Source organism: Pipistrellus hanaki (genome assembly GCF_964339955.1).
Source record: "Pipistrellus hanaki genome assembly, chromosome: 5".
In the NCBI taxonomy this organism is placed as follows: Eukaryota; Metazoa; Chordata; class Mammalia; order Chiroptera; family Vespertilionidae; genus Pipistrellus; species Pipistrellus hanaki.
Genome location: NC_140507.1, coordinates 31,390,245 through 31,406,746, shown reverse-complemented (window position 1 = coordinate 31,406,746; position 16,502 = coordinate 31,390,245). Strand labels below are relative to the sequence as shown.

Below are 16,502 nucleotides of genomic sequence, written 5' to 3'. Positions count from 1 at the left end.
CAGCCGTGGGCAGGTACAGGCGAGGAGCAAGCTGTTTCGGGCCTGGCTGCTCCGGGCCTGGCCTCTGTTGCTCTGGTTCGTTCCACAACCAGCTGCTCCGGGTCTGGTCACTGCCGCTCCCGACCTAGTTGCTCTGGACTTGGCTGTTGCTGCTACAGGCCTGGCCGCACCCGACCCGGCTGCTCTGGGACCGGTTGCTCTGGTCCCGGCCGCTCCGGGCCTGGCCACTCCCAGACTGTCAGCCGCTGCTCCGGGCCTGGCCGCTCCCAGCCTGGCAGCCGCTGCTTCTGGCCTGGCCGCACCAGACCTGGCTGCTCCGGGCCTGGCCGCTCCCAGCCTGGCAGCCGCTTCTCCGGGCCTGGCCACTCCCAGCCTGGCAGCCACTGCTCCGGGCCTGGCCGCACCAGACCCGGCTGCTCCGGGCCTGGCCGCTCCCAGCCTGGCAGCCGCTGCTCCTGGCCTGGCCGCACCAGACCCAGCTGCTCCGGGCCTGGCCGCTCCCAGCCTGGCAGCCGCTGCTCCGGGCCTGGCCGCTCCCAGCCTGGCAGCCGCTGCTCCAGGCCTGGCCACACCAGACCCAGCTGCTTCGGGCCTGGCCGCTCCCAGCCTGGCAGCTGTTGCTCTGGGCCTGGCCGCTCCCAGCCTGGCAGCCGCTGCTCCGGGCCTGGCCACACCAGACCTGGCTGCTCCGGACCTGGCTGCTCCCAGCCTGGCAGCTGCTGCTCCGGGCCTGGCTGCTCCTAGCCTGGCAGCCGCTGCTCCAGGCCTGGCCACACCAGACCCAGCTGCTCCGGGCCTGGCCGCTCCCAGCCTGGCCGCCGCTGCTCCGGGCCTGGCCGCACCCGACCCGGCTGCTCCGAGCCTGGCCGTTCCCAGCCTGGATGCTCCGTGCTTGGCTACTGCTGTTCTGGGCCTGGCTGCTCCCAAGCCGGCTGCTCTGGACCGGGCTTCTCCGGGCCCAGCCACTCCATGTCTGGGTGTTCCTGGACTGGCTTCCCTGGGCTTGGCCGCCTCTGCCTCAGGCCTGGCTGCCACTGCCCCAGGTCTGGCTGCTCCAGTGCTGGCCGTTGATGCTCTTGTTCTGGCTGCTGCTGCTCTGGGGCCTGGCCACTGCTGCTCCGGGCCCAGCTGCCACTGCCTTGTGCCTGGCCACTCTAGGCCTGGTCGCCGCTGTTCCAACATTCTGTCCCTTTTTTCTCCTTTTTTTTTCTTTTTAAAAAAAAACAAAAAACGCATTTATGTTGCAATGTTGGCTGGTGCGTTGAGTTCTGACTTAGTCTTTGATTTTTCAAGATCTTCTTTGTATTCTTAAGTAATTTTACTATCATTTGCTCTCACTTGATTTCTTCACATTGAGAACTTCTTTGGTTTCTTCCTCCTTGTCCTGGGAGCTCAGCAGGTTGGCCTGTGGCACCCCTTTGTTCTCCGTGGGCTCCCGCGCTGCTCCAGCCTGTTGCCGGGGTCGGCGCCGCCCAGGAAGCAGCCCCCGTCCTTGGCTCCGTTGCCAGCGCTCAGCAGTCGAAGGCTCAGGGGCACCCCCCCCACTGGGGGCCCCGTCGCCCGGCTCCTTGCTGGCGCCCGGCTGGCCGGTGTCCGGCAGGGGCTCCTGCTCCTTGTGGCGTTCCTCCAGTCTGGAGCTTTCTTTCTCCCTCCCACTAGGGGAGTCCAGGATCAGAGTCAACAGACTGTCCTCTGCGCACAGTGTGCGCGACTCTGGGGGCTCGGCCTTTCGCCGCGCTCCCAGGACTCCACCTCACAGCTCCGTCTCCCCCTGCCCGAGCCTGGGTCCCCAGGGACTGGCCCAGACCTGGAGTTCGGGGCGGTCTGGACTGAGGCTCAGAGCTGCCGCCGGAGGCTTTGTTTCTTCCGGCTAGGGTAATCCAGCATCAGAGTCAACATTCAGTCCTCTGCGCGCCATGTGCGCGCGACTCTGGGGGCCCCGCATTTCGCCGTCCCCCGGGATTGTCTCCCCCTGCCGGAGCCTGGGTCCCCAGGGTCTGGCACATAACTTGGGGCTCAGCGCTGCCGGTTCGGGGGTTCAGCCCAGGCTGGGGGTTCTATTTCCTTCCTGCTAGGGAACGCCAGGCAGCACCCAGCCCTCTCCTCCTCTCCGGCTGCGACCTCTCCGCGCGCGCGTGCGTGCGGGCGCGCAGCATGTCTCCGTACCTTAGGCTTTTTTTCAGCTCCTCTGATTTTCCTTCTGGTTTTCTCCCTCCTTCCTATTGTAGAGTTTTCAGTCAGTCGACTACCTGTAGCTCTGGGCAATGTCCACTCTACATTTTAGTTGTATTCCCTTGAAATTGTTGTGAGCTGCTGCGGCTAGGTGTATACCCGAGCAGCCATCTTGGATCCTCTCGAAAAGTTGTATTTTTGAGGATGAAAAGGCTGATTTAAAAACTGCTTGAAAATTTTGTGAAGATTTTTCAGATAAATTTACTCATGAGGAAGCTTGGAGAAACTAATGCTCTCTTCAGATTATAATATGTTAAATATTGCCACACTGTGTACTATCAGTACTTTATGGTTGATAGAGCAATTCCACAGTCAAGTGTTACCTCCAGTATACAGATGTAGTTACTGAGATCCAGAGAGGAATACTTCTGGGTTATGGCAATATAGGCATTATAGCTGGAATTTGAATCCAGGTCTTCTGATGGCTGGTAATTCAGCAGGAATTGGATGCCATTTGATTTTGCCAGTGTGTCATGAAGGTTGCTTAGTCCTTTCACTAGTATGAACTAGTTTCAGGATTTGGTGTGATCTGTTTTTCAGAAGATGCAAGTGGACCAAGAGGAACCACATGTTGAAGAGCAACAACAGCAGATGCCAGTAGAAAATAAGGCTGAGTCTGAAGAAATGGAGGTATAAATTGTATTTTAGAGGAAATATTACAATCTTTTTACATAGATAGTTGGTTTTGGCTGTGTTTTCACTATTGTTTGGGAGGTAGTTATATAAGAATTTTTAGTGTATTTTTGAATAGTTTTTAAGCAGAATTTTGTAGTATGTTTGAAAAGTACATTTGCAAGATGATCTTTGAACTTTATTCTGGCTGATATATGAGAAGGAAGCTCTCAGAAGCCATAGTTTTATTATTTATTTATTTATTTAAAAAATATTTTATTCATTTTTTTACAGAGAGGTAGGGACAGGGATAGAGAGTTAGAAACATCAATGAGAGAGAAACATCGATCAGCTGCCTTCTGCACACCACCCACTGGGGATGTGCCCGCAACCAAGGTACATGCCCTTGACCGGAATCGAACCTAGGACCTTTCAGTCCACAGTCCGACGCTCTATCCACTGAGCCAAACTGGTTTCGGCACCATAGTTTTATTATACTAGTGATTGTTTAATGCTGTTTTCTGAATGTCCTTAACTAAATAGTCATCCCACCCATTCCTTACTGATAAGTGAGATAATTCTTTCATATTTTGTCACCTCTCAGAACCTTGTCTTTTTTGTAAAAATTTACTATTTTAAATAATTTACTTAAATATATTTTGTCAAGAATATAAATACTATAGTATTTACCCAAGAAGTTATCTAAATGAATATGTAACATGCCAGTTCTTTAATGCTAACTTTTTGAGTTTTCTTGTTAAATTTGTTATCAGCATTTAAAACACCTTTTCCCCCCCCAGCTATTTATAACATTACAATGTATAATCTCACCCTAAGCATTTCTGATTATGGCATTTTAAGGTAGAGCTTTAAGGTAGCTTAAGTCTATTATCCATATTCTTATCAGTTAACAAATTACAATTACTTTTAGTTGTGTAAATACTTACAAAAACGAAAATAATGTACAGAGGAAATTATGCTCACAGATGCTTTAGTCTAGTACAGGCATTTTCCAAGGTGGAAAACCTTCATGTTGTTGGCTGGGTTTGGGGCAGTGGGAGAGTGAGTACCCACTCTCCTATGTGTTTGTGGAAGGTAGGGGAGGGCGTGCCACCAGTCACTACCACTGCCCCCACCCCTAAACCCACCCAAATGCCAAGGAACTGTGAAGCTTTAGGGAGGTTGTTATTGAAGCTTCCTTCTTCCATGAGTTGGCTTGGGAATGGATTAGAAAGGAAATGAAATACAAATGATACATAAATTTCAGCAACTGACTTAAGTTTTTTGGATAGGAGATGTGGAAATTATTCAGTTGTAGATAAATTTGAGTGTTAAAAGTAAAACAAAACAACTTAATACTTTTCTAATCTGTGGGTCAGGAAGGGCTTTCAAAGCACTGAAAGTAATCACAGGAAAAGATGGATAGATTCAACAATAAAACACTTGTATAGATAAATAATATACAATTAGAAAAAAGCAGAAATCAACCACTTGGGAGAAAAATCACTTAAATCCTAAAAAAATGGTGGATGAAATATTGCTATGCAATTTGAAGCAAAGGTTATTTACCCAAAGAAAATAATAGTTTTATGATGGTAAACAAATTACTGTTTGTGGTGCAGTAGAATAGGTTTTCTCATTCCTTGTGAGAATGTAGATAGGTACAGACATTTGGAAATCATATTGATAATGTTTCTGGTCCATAAAAATTTTATACCCTCTCCCCATTATTTTCATATGCATGTTTATATGTTTAGGTAAGAGTGGAAGAAAATTAGAGAAGATGAAATAGTGATTTTATGTTGACTGTGGGATTATGGGAGGTTGTTTAATGTGTGTGTGTGTGTGTGTATGTGTGCAGTTCAGCAGTGTTAAATACATTCACACTGTGGTACAACCAATCCTCAGAAGTTTTTCATCTTGCCAACTGAAACTATATTCATTTAACAACAACTTTGAATTTCCCCATTCCTCCTCCTCCTCCTAGCCTCTGACAGACCATTACTTTCTGTCTCTCTGGATTTGACTACTTTTATAGTATTTATTAGAAGCCTGGTGCATGAAATTCATGCACTGAGGGTGGGGGTGTGTGTACCTCAGCCCAGTCTGCACCCTCTCCAATCTGGGACATTCCTCTCACAATCCGGGACTTCTGACTCCTAATCCCTTGCCTGCCTGCCTAATTGCTCCTAACAGCTTCTGCCTGCTGGCCCGATCACCCCCTAACCACTCCCCTGCTGGCCTGATGCCCCCAACTACTGTCCCCTGCCGCCTGGTCACCCCAACTGCCCTCTCCTGCCAGCCTGATCTCACCTCCAATTGGCCTCCCCTGCCAGCCTGGTCCCTACTAACTGCCCTCCCCTGCCAGCCTGATCACCCCTAACTGTTCTCCCCTGATCTTGCCCCAACTGCCCTCCTCTGCCAGCCAATTTGGTTCTGATTGTTTGGTTTCTGTGCCAGTCGGTGTTAAAAGCTCTACCTCCTAGGCAGCCATTGGCTTCTCACAGTTGACCCAGATTTGATTCCGATTGGTTGGTTTCTATGCCAGCCAATGTCACTGGGCCTATCAATGGGGGCTGATAAGCAGCCCCGGTGGAGGCCTGGAGAGAAATAGAGGCAGAGCTGCTGACCAGGCCCAGAGCTAAATAAAGAGGCAAGTGCTGATCAACAGCTGCCACAAAAGCTATGGATCAGACCCTGCTTCTCTCTTTAGGCCTTTCTCTGGGCCTGATTCACAGCCCCTTCAGCAATCAATGCTGGGTCACTGTGCCAGCAGCCATAGCAGTCAGCGCTGGGTCACCCCTGCAACTAGGGCTGACTGCAGGGCTGACTTCTGGTGGTCAAGCCTCCCAGTCATTGCGGGTGTGATGGACCCAGGATTTTTAACTTTTCAGCTATTATAAGAAAATGTCGTAGGTTATTTTGATAATCAGAAAACAAAATGAATAAACAGCAAAAACAGCTTTTGGAAACATGACCCATTCAGAATTTAAGTTAGTCTGTTTATGTGCTTCTTCTTAGACCTCCCAAGCTGGATCAAAAGACAAAAAGATGGATCAACCACCTCAAGCTAAGAAGGCAAAAGTGAAGACCAGTACCGTGGATCTGCCAATTGAGAATCAACTGTTATGGCAGATAGACAGAGAGATGCTCAACTTGTACATTGAAAATGAGGTGGTTATTTCACATCTTAGAATAATAAACTAACAAATTAATGTGACATAGTGTTCAAGCTCTGTGTCCAGTGACTGTTAGGCATTTTTGGTTGTTTGGAGAAAAATACTTTTAGATTTTTGGGTTTTATAATAACAAGTTTAATAGAGGCCATGTAATCCTAAATTCTTCTATGGTGAAATTACATCGGTATTTCTAGAAGCTCTATTATGAGATCTTTGACATTATGGCATTGGTTTAAGGCATGTGTTTTTCATGTTAGGGCATGTATGTGATTATGTTTGTTCACTAGGGGTTGGGATTTTGAGGTGGTGAGTCTTGGAAGTTGAAGGTAGGAGAAATCACAAAATTACATCCCATTAACAGTAGTACTATTTTGTTTACTAGTATCTTCCCATAATGCCAGTTAATATGTAACTCTTTTTATGGTGAGTGATATAAGGTTTGGGATGTTGGAGCATATTTATTGAATTATTGCCAGTGAGTTTTCTTATGTGTTTATTGGATATTACAATAGTTTTATTTTACAGACCTTTAACATTTATACTGTATAAATAATTTTCTTGTTTTCCATAGGAACAATAATATAGTAGATACACCACTTTGGACATTGAGCTAATATAATTATTTTTTAAATGAAATTCTTTTAAAAAAATATTTTTGATTTCTGAGGAAAGGAGAAATAGAAACATTAATGATGAGAGAGAATCAGTGATTTTGGCTGCCTCCTGCTTGCCCTTCACTGGGGATTGAGCCCGCAACCTGGGCATGTGCCCTCACCGGGAATTGAACTGTGTTCTCCTGGGTCATAGGTCGATGCTCAACCACTGAGCTATACCTGCTGGGCTGAACTAAAAGTTTTTAAAAGTTTTCTTAAGTTCTTTTTCTAAGTTTTGATTTTGAGTTTCTACAACCCAATATTTCTATTGCGCTTTTTTTCTAAGCATACCCACAAAACTCAATTGGTCTTCATCATTTACTGAGGACCAATACTTCCAGCTCTCCTTTCTTGGATAATTTGCAGGATTAAAAGCATTTGAGGAAAAGGGATTCTCTTTGATAACTATATTATTACTTAATATTTTAAGAGGAGATTGTCTGAGTTGTCCAGATGCATGTCTTAATTGATTTATACTGTCCTTAGGGTAAGATGATCATGCAAGATAAGCTGGAGAAGGAGAGGAATGATGCTAAGAATGCAGTAGAAGAATATGTGTATGAAATGAGAGACAAGCTCAGTGGTGAATATGAGAAGTTTGTGAGTGAAGATGTAAGTATGTGTCACAGTGTGGCTACCTATTTGTCTTCTGGGAGCATCCCTAAATGTGTTAGAAGAGAAGTGTGCATCTCTAGGTATATAGTAAAACGATTAAAATGTACTTTTTGGATTTACTTTGTGTTAGTGGAGTGTTTCCTAAAGGTTATATATAGTCTTTGTCACTTTTTGATACATTCACAGGCTATTATTTACCCAGTATCTTTAAATCAACTAACTTTTCCCTGGTATTTATTTTAACTTATTTGTAAATGCGGTTTCTAATTCTGAAGTTTTAAACATACCCAAATAAACCTCTCTATCAAGCAAAACTACATTGTGCCAGTTGTGTGTGTGTGTGTGTGTGTGTGTGTGTGTGTGTGTGTGTGTGTGTTTGCTTGTTAATCCTTATCCGAGGAGATATATATATATATATATATATATATATATATATATATATATATATATATATATATTTTATTGATTTTTTTAGAGGAAGAGAGAGGGATAGAGAGTTAGAAACATCGATGAGAGAGAATCATCGATCAGCTGCCTCTTGCACCACCCCCACCGGGGATGTACCTGCAACTAAGATACATGCCCTTGACCAGACCTTTCAGTCCGGAGGCTGACGCTCTATCCACTAAGCCAAACCGGTCTTGGCCATCCGAGGATATTTTTACCATTTATGTATAGAGGGAGTGAGGGAGGAAGAGAGAGAGAGTGAGAGAGATTGAGAGAGAGAGAGAGAGAGAGAGAGATAGAGATTGGGGGGGGACATCAGTATGTGAGAGAGACAGACACACTGATGCCTCCCTCCCACATGTGCCCAACTAGGGCTGGATATTGAGTCTGCAACCCCAGGTATGTGCCCTTGATCGAGAATTGAACCCAAGATCCTTCCATGGGTGGGCTGACCCACATCAGGCAGGGCCTCCTCATATTTTTAAAAAAAGAAAATTCAGATATAATTGCAGTCTGTGCCTGTGATTACACTAGTGAATAAAGTGATTTCAAAATGGTTGAAATCAAAATTGGTGAATCAAAATTGAGCTAATTATAATATTTTCTTCATCTTTAGGATCGTAACAGTTTTACTTTGAAACTAGAAGATACTGAAAATTGGTTGTATGAGGATGGGGAAGACCAGCCAAAGCAAGTTTACATCGATAAATTGGCTGAGTTAAAAGTAAGTGACTCTTGAAAGTAGAAGTGACCTGAACGCATACTGTAGTTTTCAGTGAGAGCAATCAAAATTGGGACCAATTAGATACAGTAATGAAGACAGGCTGAAAGTGATTAAAGAACTATATGCTTTATCATTTATGTTCTATTATCTCTCTCTTTTTAAAAAAAACTATTATTGATTTCAGAGAGGAAGGGAGCGGGAGAGAGAGCTAGAAACATCAGTGATGAGAGAGAATCGTTGATCAGCTGTCCCCTGCACACCCCTATTGGGGATCAAGCCCCCAGCTTGGGCATGTGCCCTTGACAGGAATCAAAACTGGGACCCTTCAGTCCACAGGCTGATGGCTCTATCCACTAAGCCAAACCAGTTAGGGCTAGTTCATTATCTTTCTCACTTTTAGAACTTTTGTAACAATATTTTTTTCTGAAAACGCTGAGTTTAGACTTAAAATGTTAATTGAATTGAACCTGAATGTATTTTTGGTGTCAAGAGATACAAAGACTAGTAAGACGTGTCCCTGTTCTAAAGGCAATATAGGGCAGGGCTGTGTATATTACTTTGGTTCTCTCAGTAAAACAAAAAACATCTGGTTTTCATTTGAAAAATCTGATGGTAAAGCTTAGGATTAAAGTACCAAGAAGTATCTAAAATTGAGTTCTTTGTTTAGGAGAGGATACAAATGCACAGGGACTTTATATATTTCTCTGGATTACTTAGTTTCTTGTCACACTGGGCCATTGTGACTAACCTGGAATGAGTTGCTTAAATATGGTGCCTGCAGTTTCCTATCATCCTGGCAAGAATAGCAGGAGCATCCAGTGAGATCCTTTCTGTTGAGTTTTTTTGTTTTACTTTTTTAAAAAAAAAATAAATATATTTTATTGATTTTTTTACAGAGAGGAAGGGAGAGGGATAGAGAGCTAGAAACGTCGATAAGAGAGAAACATCGACCAGCTGCCTCCTGCACACCCCCTACCAGGGATGTGCCCACAACCAGTGTACATGCCCTTGACCGGAATCGAACCTGGGACTCCTCAGTCTGCAGACCGACGCTCTACCGCTGAGCCAAACCGGTTTCGGCTTGTTTTACTATTTGTTATGGGGGATTTCAAACACGAATGAAGAGAGAAGAATAGCGTCAACCGATGTCAACTTATGGTCAATTTTGTTTCATTTCTGCTCCCTCTGCCTGCTATTTAAAGCAAGTCTGGCATGTTATATTTAATCCAAAAATATTTCAATATATATTTAAAAGAAAATGTAAACTTAAGCTATACGTTCAGTCAGTTTTCAAGTCCCACTTATTTCACATCAGTTTTTAATTTGTTTGAGTCAGTATCCAAGTGAGTACCACACATTTTTTTTATTTGTCTGTTAACTCTGTGTCTGTAGTTCTCCTTCCATCATTCCTCCCCTTATTTAATTGGATAAAACTGCATTATTTGTCCTGTTGGATTTGTCCCCAGTCTGGGTTTTGCTGATTTTCATCTCTGTGGTGTTTAAATATCGGATACATTGATGGATAGACGAGGCTTCATCAAATTCAGGCTAAAATATTTTTCCTTTTGGCTTCAGTACTTCATATTTATTGTTGTGTGTCACTATCACCAGGCACCCAGTATTTAATTATCTCCACACTGTATTTTGAGAATTAGGGCTCAGATGATAGTGGCTCCACATGGAACAGTATTGAGGTATATTCTCTTATCAAACCTGAGTAGACAGGGTGGGGCAGAAAGGTTTACAGTTGTTCATTTAATATAATAAAGAGGTATTATGCAAACTGACCATCACTCCAACATACAAAATGGCTACCCCCATGTGGTCAAAGATGGCTGTCCCATGTGAACACAAGATGGCCACCATAAGATGGCTAGCAGGGGAGGGTAGTTGTGGGCAATCAGGCCAGCAGAGGAGGGCAGTTGGGAGGGACCAGTCCTGAAAGGGAGGGCTGGGCAGTTGAGGGTCATCAGGTCTGCAGTGGAGAGCAGTTAGGGGTGACCAGGCCTGCAGGGGAGGGCAGTTGGGGGCAACCAGGCTGGCAGGGAGGGCAGTTAGGGATGACAAGGCCAGCAGGGGACAGCAATTGAGGGAGACCTGCCGGTAAGGGAGGGCAGTTGGGGGTGATTGGGCCAGCAGGGGAGGACAGTTGGGGGTGACCAGTCCTGCAGGGGAGGACAGTTAGGGGTGACCAGGTCAGCAAGGGAAGGCAGTTAGGGGCAATCAGGCCTGCAGGGGAGCAGTCAGGCATCAATCAGGCTGGCAGCTGAGTGGTTAGGGAGTGATCAGGCTGGCAGGCAGAAGTGGTTAGGAGCAAGCGGGTGAGAGCCAGTAGTCCTGGATTGTGAGAGGGATGTCTGACTGCCTAGGCCACTGGGATCAGACCTAAACGGGCAGTTGGACATCCCTCAAGGGGTGCCAGATTGGAGAGTGTGCAGGCTGGGCTGAGGGACACCCCCCCCCCCCCCATGCATGAATTTCGTGCATCAGGCCTCTAATCTATATATAAAAGCCTAAGCAACCATTATGACCAAACAACTGGTCGACAGGTTGCTATGAAGCTCACTGACCACCAGGTGACTGACGCTCAACACAGGAGCTGCCCCCTGGTGGTCAGTGCACTCCCACAGCCAACCTCCAGCAGCCGGTCAACTTCCCATGATCCCTTCTTGCAGCTGGCCAGGCCAAGGGACCTCACCTGTGCACGAATTTGTGCACCGGGCCTTTAGTGTAATTAATAAAAAATAATGCAAGAATAAACTATAAATCTACTTTTCCCCAACCCTGTCTATTTCAGTGGGCTGGGGGAAAATATTTAATTTATATACGGCACATGGAGATTAAATGTACTTTAATCCATAACAAATTTTGTTAGTTGTAGAACAATGCTACTGATAGTTTAAGCTGCTCTATGAAGAATTTGTATGTTCTCTCTTTCATTAAGAATCTAGGTCAGCCTATTAAGACAAGATTCCAGGAATCTGAAGAAAGACCAAAATTGTTTGAAGAACTAGGGAAACAAATCCAACAGTATATGAAAGTAATCAGCTCTTTCAAAAACAAGGTATCTTTTGTTTTTTCCTCTTCCCTACTGTTGTTTTGGTAGAGTTAAACTTTGAGGCGTTCACATTGTGTTTCTCTTGTTCTTTTTAACTGCTACTTAATAGTAATGTTTTCTTTTTAGTTGTTAGTGAATAGTATTTTATTGAATATTAAGAACCCTAGGATTTGCCATTTAATAAGTGGAATCTGGACTTGAACAATATTGTTTTAATTTCCTTTTCTTGTTGTGAAATGCTTCACAAGTGTCTTAACCTGTTCTATCCTGGTCTTTCTGAGAACCCATTAGGCATATAATTTGGCTTGTTATGCAGATGTAGGACTATCTCAATAATAAACTGCTGTTTATAAGTGGATTTAATGAGCTAATATATTAATGAAGTATACATCATATACCTGAGTTTTCCGATGGTCTTAGGCTCTACAGGTTGAGACCCACAGGTTGGAGGGTCGCCTAAGACCATCGGAAAACACAGATATTTACATTATGATTCATAACAGTAGCAAAATTACAGTTATGAAGTAGCAACGAAAATAATTTTATGGTTGGGGATCACCACAACATGAGGAACTGTATTAAAGGTTGCGGCATTGGGAAGGTTGACAACAACCACTTGGAGCTAGGGCAATTTCTAACTTACTTAAGCCCCAGTGTCCTTAAGCAACACCCAGGGTTATGGGGAGCTGGGACCTGGCCTGAAGTCTGACTCCAGAGCTGGGTTCCTGACCACTGCACTGCACTCCAGGTTTTCAATGCATTGTTCATGTAAGAAGCTTTAGAGATAAATTAAGCTTTTTCATTAAAACATTTTTTTAAACTTTGCTTCTGAAAAGACTACTTTAAGACACTGTATTTATTATTTTTTTGTTCCTAACAAGCATTCATAAGTCTTTGCTGTCTTATTGAATGACATGTAGTTTTTTTGCATTGTAAAATTATCTTAAGATTTTGTGTAGAGCATGTGCTATTTTTACTGTTGAAACCTTTTAATTTAAATCTTATGTATGTTTTTGACCTCCAAATCTACTTCTTGAATGTTTTAAAAATTGGGTTTACTTTTCCTTTCTTGAAAATTTTTTTGTTAATCTTTACCCAAGGATACTTTTTTTGTATTGATTTTTAGAGAGAGTGGAAGGTATGTATAGGGAGAGAGAAACATCGATGTGAGAGAGACACAATTGATTGATTGCCTCCTGCACCCACCCTGACTGGGGCTGGGATGAAGCCTGCAAAACTGAGGTACATGCCCTTGCTGGAATAATCAAACCTGCCACCCTTCGGGGACGACACTCCAACTACTGAGCCAACTGGCTAGGGCTTCCTTTTTTTGAATTTTTAAGGAATTGAATATATATTAGATTGTGAGTGTTAATGTGCTTTATTTTGGGAAAGATCATAACTTCTTGAAAGACTGATGTACTTGTGGGTGGGGAATGTCATCCTTTGACACAGTCTGGTTGACTGATGCAGGAGGACCAGTATGACCATTTGGATGCTGCTGATGTGATGAAGGTGGAAAAAAGCACAAATGAAGCCATGGAGTGGATGAATAAGAAACTGAATCTGCAGAACAAGCAGAGTCTGACTATGGATCCAGTTGTCAAGGCAAAAGACATTGAAGCTAAAATTAAGGTATTTTATGTTTTTAAATTTTAAATAGTCTTTTCTTGACAGCCTCGTTATTTTTATTTTTGGTCAGTCCTCACCTGAGGATATTTTTTCCATTGCTTTTTCAGGAAGAATGAAAAGGAGGGAGGGCAGGCGAGAGAGACAGAGGAGCAAGAGAAACATCGATGTGAGAGACACACATCCATTGGTTGCCTCCTGTACCATGGCCATCCCAGTGACTGGGAATTGAACCTGAGACCCTTTGTTACATGGGCTGACACTCTAATCATTGAGTCACGCCAGCCAGGGCCTCGCTATTTATTGATAGTCCTTAGAGAGGGACATTTAGGAAAAAACTTGATTATTGGATCTTAGCTTCTGATTTGGGGATTGAGGGGAGGAGGGTGGACTTGGATTTCATGTGCATGTATAAAATTTGTTATTTTATAAGGAACCACAATTTTCTATCATTCTAGGAGCTGATCAGTATCTGTAACCCTATAATTTCAAAGCCCAAACCCAAAGTGGAACCTCCAAAAGAGGAGCAAAAAAATGCAGAGCAGAACGGACCAGTAGAGGGACAAGGAGACAGCCCAGGCCCTCAGGCTGCTGAGCAGGGCACAGACACAGCTGTGCCTTCGGATTCAGACAAGAAGCTTCCTGAAATGGACATTGATTGATTCCAACAATTGTTTATATTAAAACAGACTATTATAAAGCTTTAAGTTGTCAGCTTTGTTCTAAATATCAACTAGAGCAATCCAATACTGGACATTTCTTAGTCAGTTTTTAGGGGGTTTCAGGGGAAGGGATATTGGTAGTGTATGGAGCATTTTGACTTCTAAATAGTTACATACAGAAATTAAGTGCATTGTTATCTTTTTCATAATGGTACTATTTAGAAACACCAGTTAGGCTTACCGAGCTTATGCCTCACTCCCTTTATGTTTAAATCATGCTTATACAAAGATACGTTTGTTTTGGGAAATTGAGCTATAGCAAAAACTATAACCGGCTATCAAGCAGACTTTTTATTAAGACATACATGGCAGGAACCCTAATTGCGCTTCAAAAACCTGTGGTGGAGATTGCCACAAGGTCTCCCTACCTGGTGTGGGGATGGGGGTGGGGCTAGAGCATGGCATGGCATGGATTAACATAGAATAACAGGTATGCTCTGAGTTTCCCGATTCTGCTTCACTTCAACTCCCTCCCTTTTCATAGTCCTGCCCCTAATACAGGAGCTCCCATTACAAATGCCATGTGCTGCTCTGGGAAAGCAGACCTCTTTACCTGGAGCAAGTTAACTGAGGATTTTAGACCTGGAAGCCCTTAGAAATTATGTTCCTGAAGTATTTCACTAATATCCCAAGCGTCAAAGGTCTATAAAGAATTTTCTCTTTGGGAGTTTAGAATTGGGTTAGATGTATTGTTGGATATAAGCATGATAAATTCACCTGAGGAATTGATTCTTATTAATTATGGTGCAAAGATTTGTATCCTGGCCTCCTCATTCAGCAGAGAGATGTTTTGTAAATTTGAGGTATAATCTGAAGTTCTAGGATCAGAGTTAAATTTTAAAAAATCTCATTCACAATCACTGTGTTAAGTGTTAATATCTGTCATGAATATGCCAATTTGTATGTTTTAGACAGCTGACAGATCATACAAAAAACTAAGATGCACTGGGTTGTACTGTGACTTTGAAATTAGTGTTAAAAAGAAGTGTGGTGCTTGACTCGAGCAACACCTCATTCTTGCTGTGCAACCACTGTCAGGAGTACCAAAGCATTTCCTGCGACTGCCCTTGGGGGCATTGTTGATAGGAGTGAGGCACTTGGGGAACTCCAAGGAAAGCCTGAATCAGAGGTCGGAGCTGGTACCCGCCCTAAAAACCCGTAAGCTTTGTTGGTTATATTTTACATCATTGTAATAATTGTTACTCTGTATAACAGAGTGTCTCTCTGTTAATTTTGGCCTAATGTTAGAAATATAATCTACCTTGTGTATTTAGAATAAGATTCTGTCCATCTGTGCACTAAAAAACTTTTAGGGTGTTAACTTCTCAAGTGCTATAGAGAAACTGCTTAGAGAGAGGGGAGGTGACAGTGTTTATGTTGGTGTGTAAGCATGAGTAGGAGCCAGGAACTGGCCCCTTAGAACATCCTCGACCCATCTCTACCTGTCATGCTTCCAGAGTTCCACCTGGCCTGCTGGGAGGGAGGCCAAAAGCTACTTTTGAGTGCTAGCTGCAGGATTAAGCCAACTCTTTGCAACTGACTCAGTCCTTAATGACAATTTCTAATTAAAAAAAAAAAAAAATTGTGTGTAGGGGAGGGTGTGGGTGGCGGGATAGGAGTAAATTTGAAGTTTAAAGTTGAAACTATAAGATGATGTGGTCTGCTTGCTCTCTGTTTAGATAGGCTTTAAGACCAATTGATTTACATGGCGGCCAGGCTAGAGAGTGATGATTGATGACTTATGTGCAGACAAGCATTTATTCAGGTTGCGTTACCCAAATGGGTTTGTTAAAGCTCCAGGTCACGTTCTTACACGAAGAAAAACATTCAGTAAACATGAGACAAGTTTAGGGAAAATTAATAAAAGAAACCTGTCTTACACTTAAAGGAATGGCTTCCTTAATTTCATAATGGAGAGGAGAGAGAGTGAGTGTGTGCGTGTGCACGTGTGTTTATTGTGAAAACCCCTCTTAGCTAATTGGTCAGAGACCTCTAGTCTGAGCAGTTGAGGCACAGCACACTGGGAGGGTAGAAGCGGCTCTTATGTGCTCATTCTGTGTTGAGCCTTGGCCCAGTTCTCTGACGTAGGAATCCTTCCTCCCTTGTTCCTGTGACTGGGCTTTCCTTTGAGGGTTTGACAATAGTCAGGGTGGGCTATGGCCCATTCAGGTCAGCACCAGCCCTGGGGTCTGCCTTGTTAAAGAACAGAGCATGGCCCAGAGAGTGCTAGTAACAGCTGCCACCCCTGTGTGTGTGTGTGTGTGTGTGGTGTGTGCACACAGGTGCACGTGTGTTGGTGTTTACGTGGGGTGGTGAGTGTTGAAGGGATGGAGCCATGAGGAGAGAACCTAACTACGAGTCATGGAGCCTAGATGGGGAAGGGTCCAGCAGCTTACAGTCCTATCCTCTGGTTGTACTAGAAGGAGCTTACCTGCCAGGGCTGACCAGCAGGACCTGTGCCAGCCACCTTCAGAAACACATCTGCAGTAAGGTGGGTTTTCTCCTGGGCCTCCGTGGCAGAGGAGTGGGAAGCCTGGGACCAGCCAGCTAGCCATCGTCCAGAGCATAGTCCTTTTACAGGAGTGTTGGGGTGAAAAGGAAAGTAACAGTCCTGTTTACGCAAAAGAGGTG

General features: G+C 44.1%; 1 protein-coding gene across 1 annotated transcript in view; it reads left to right on the top strand.

Moving 5' to 3' along the window:
• The window catches only part of HSPA4 (heat shock protein family A (Hsp70) member 4), a 47,616-nt gene extending 33,764 nt beyond the window's left edge, over window positions 1-13,852 (top strand). Inside the window, exons 13-19 of the mRNA XM_084886590.1 lie at window positions 2,773-2,862; window positions 5,866-6,018; window positions 7,163-7,288; window positions 8,355-8,462; window positions 11,407-11,526; window positions 12,994-13,155; window positions 13,608-13,852. Of these exons, the coding sequence (XP_084742716.1) occupies window positions 2,773-2,862; window positions 5,866-6,018; window positions 7,163-7,288; window positions 8,355-8,462; window positions 11,407-11,526; window positions 12,994-13,155; window positions 13,608-13,811 (963 nt within the window). The 3' untranslated portion in view covers window positions 13,812-13,852. The remainder of the gene's footprint in view (window positions 1-2,772; window positions 2,863-5,865; window positions 6,019-7,162; window positions 7,289-8,354; window positions 8,463-11,406; window positions 11,527-12,993; window positions 13,156-13,607) is intronic.
• Window positions 13,853-16,502: the final 2,650 nt, after the last annotated feature.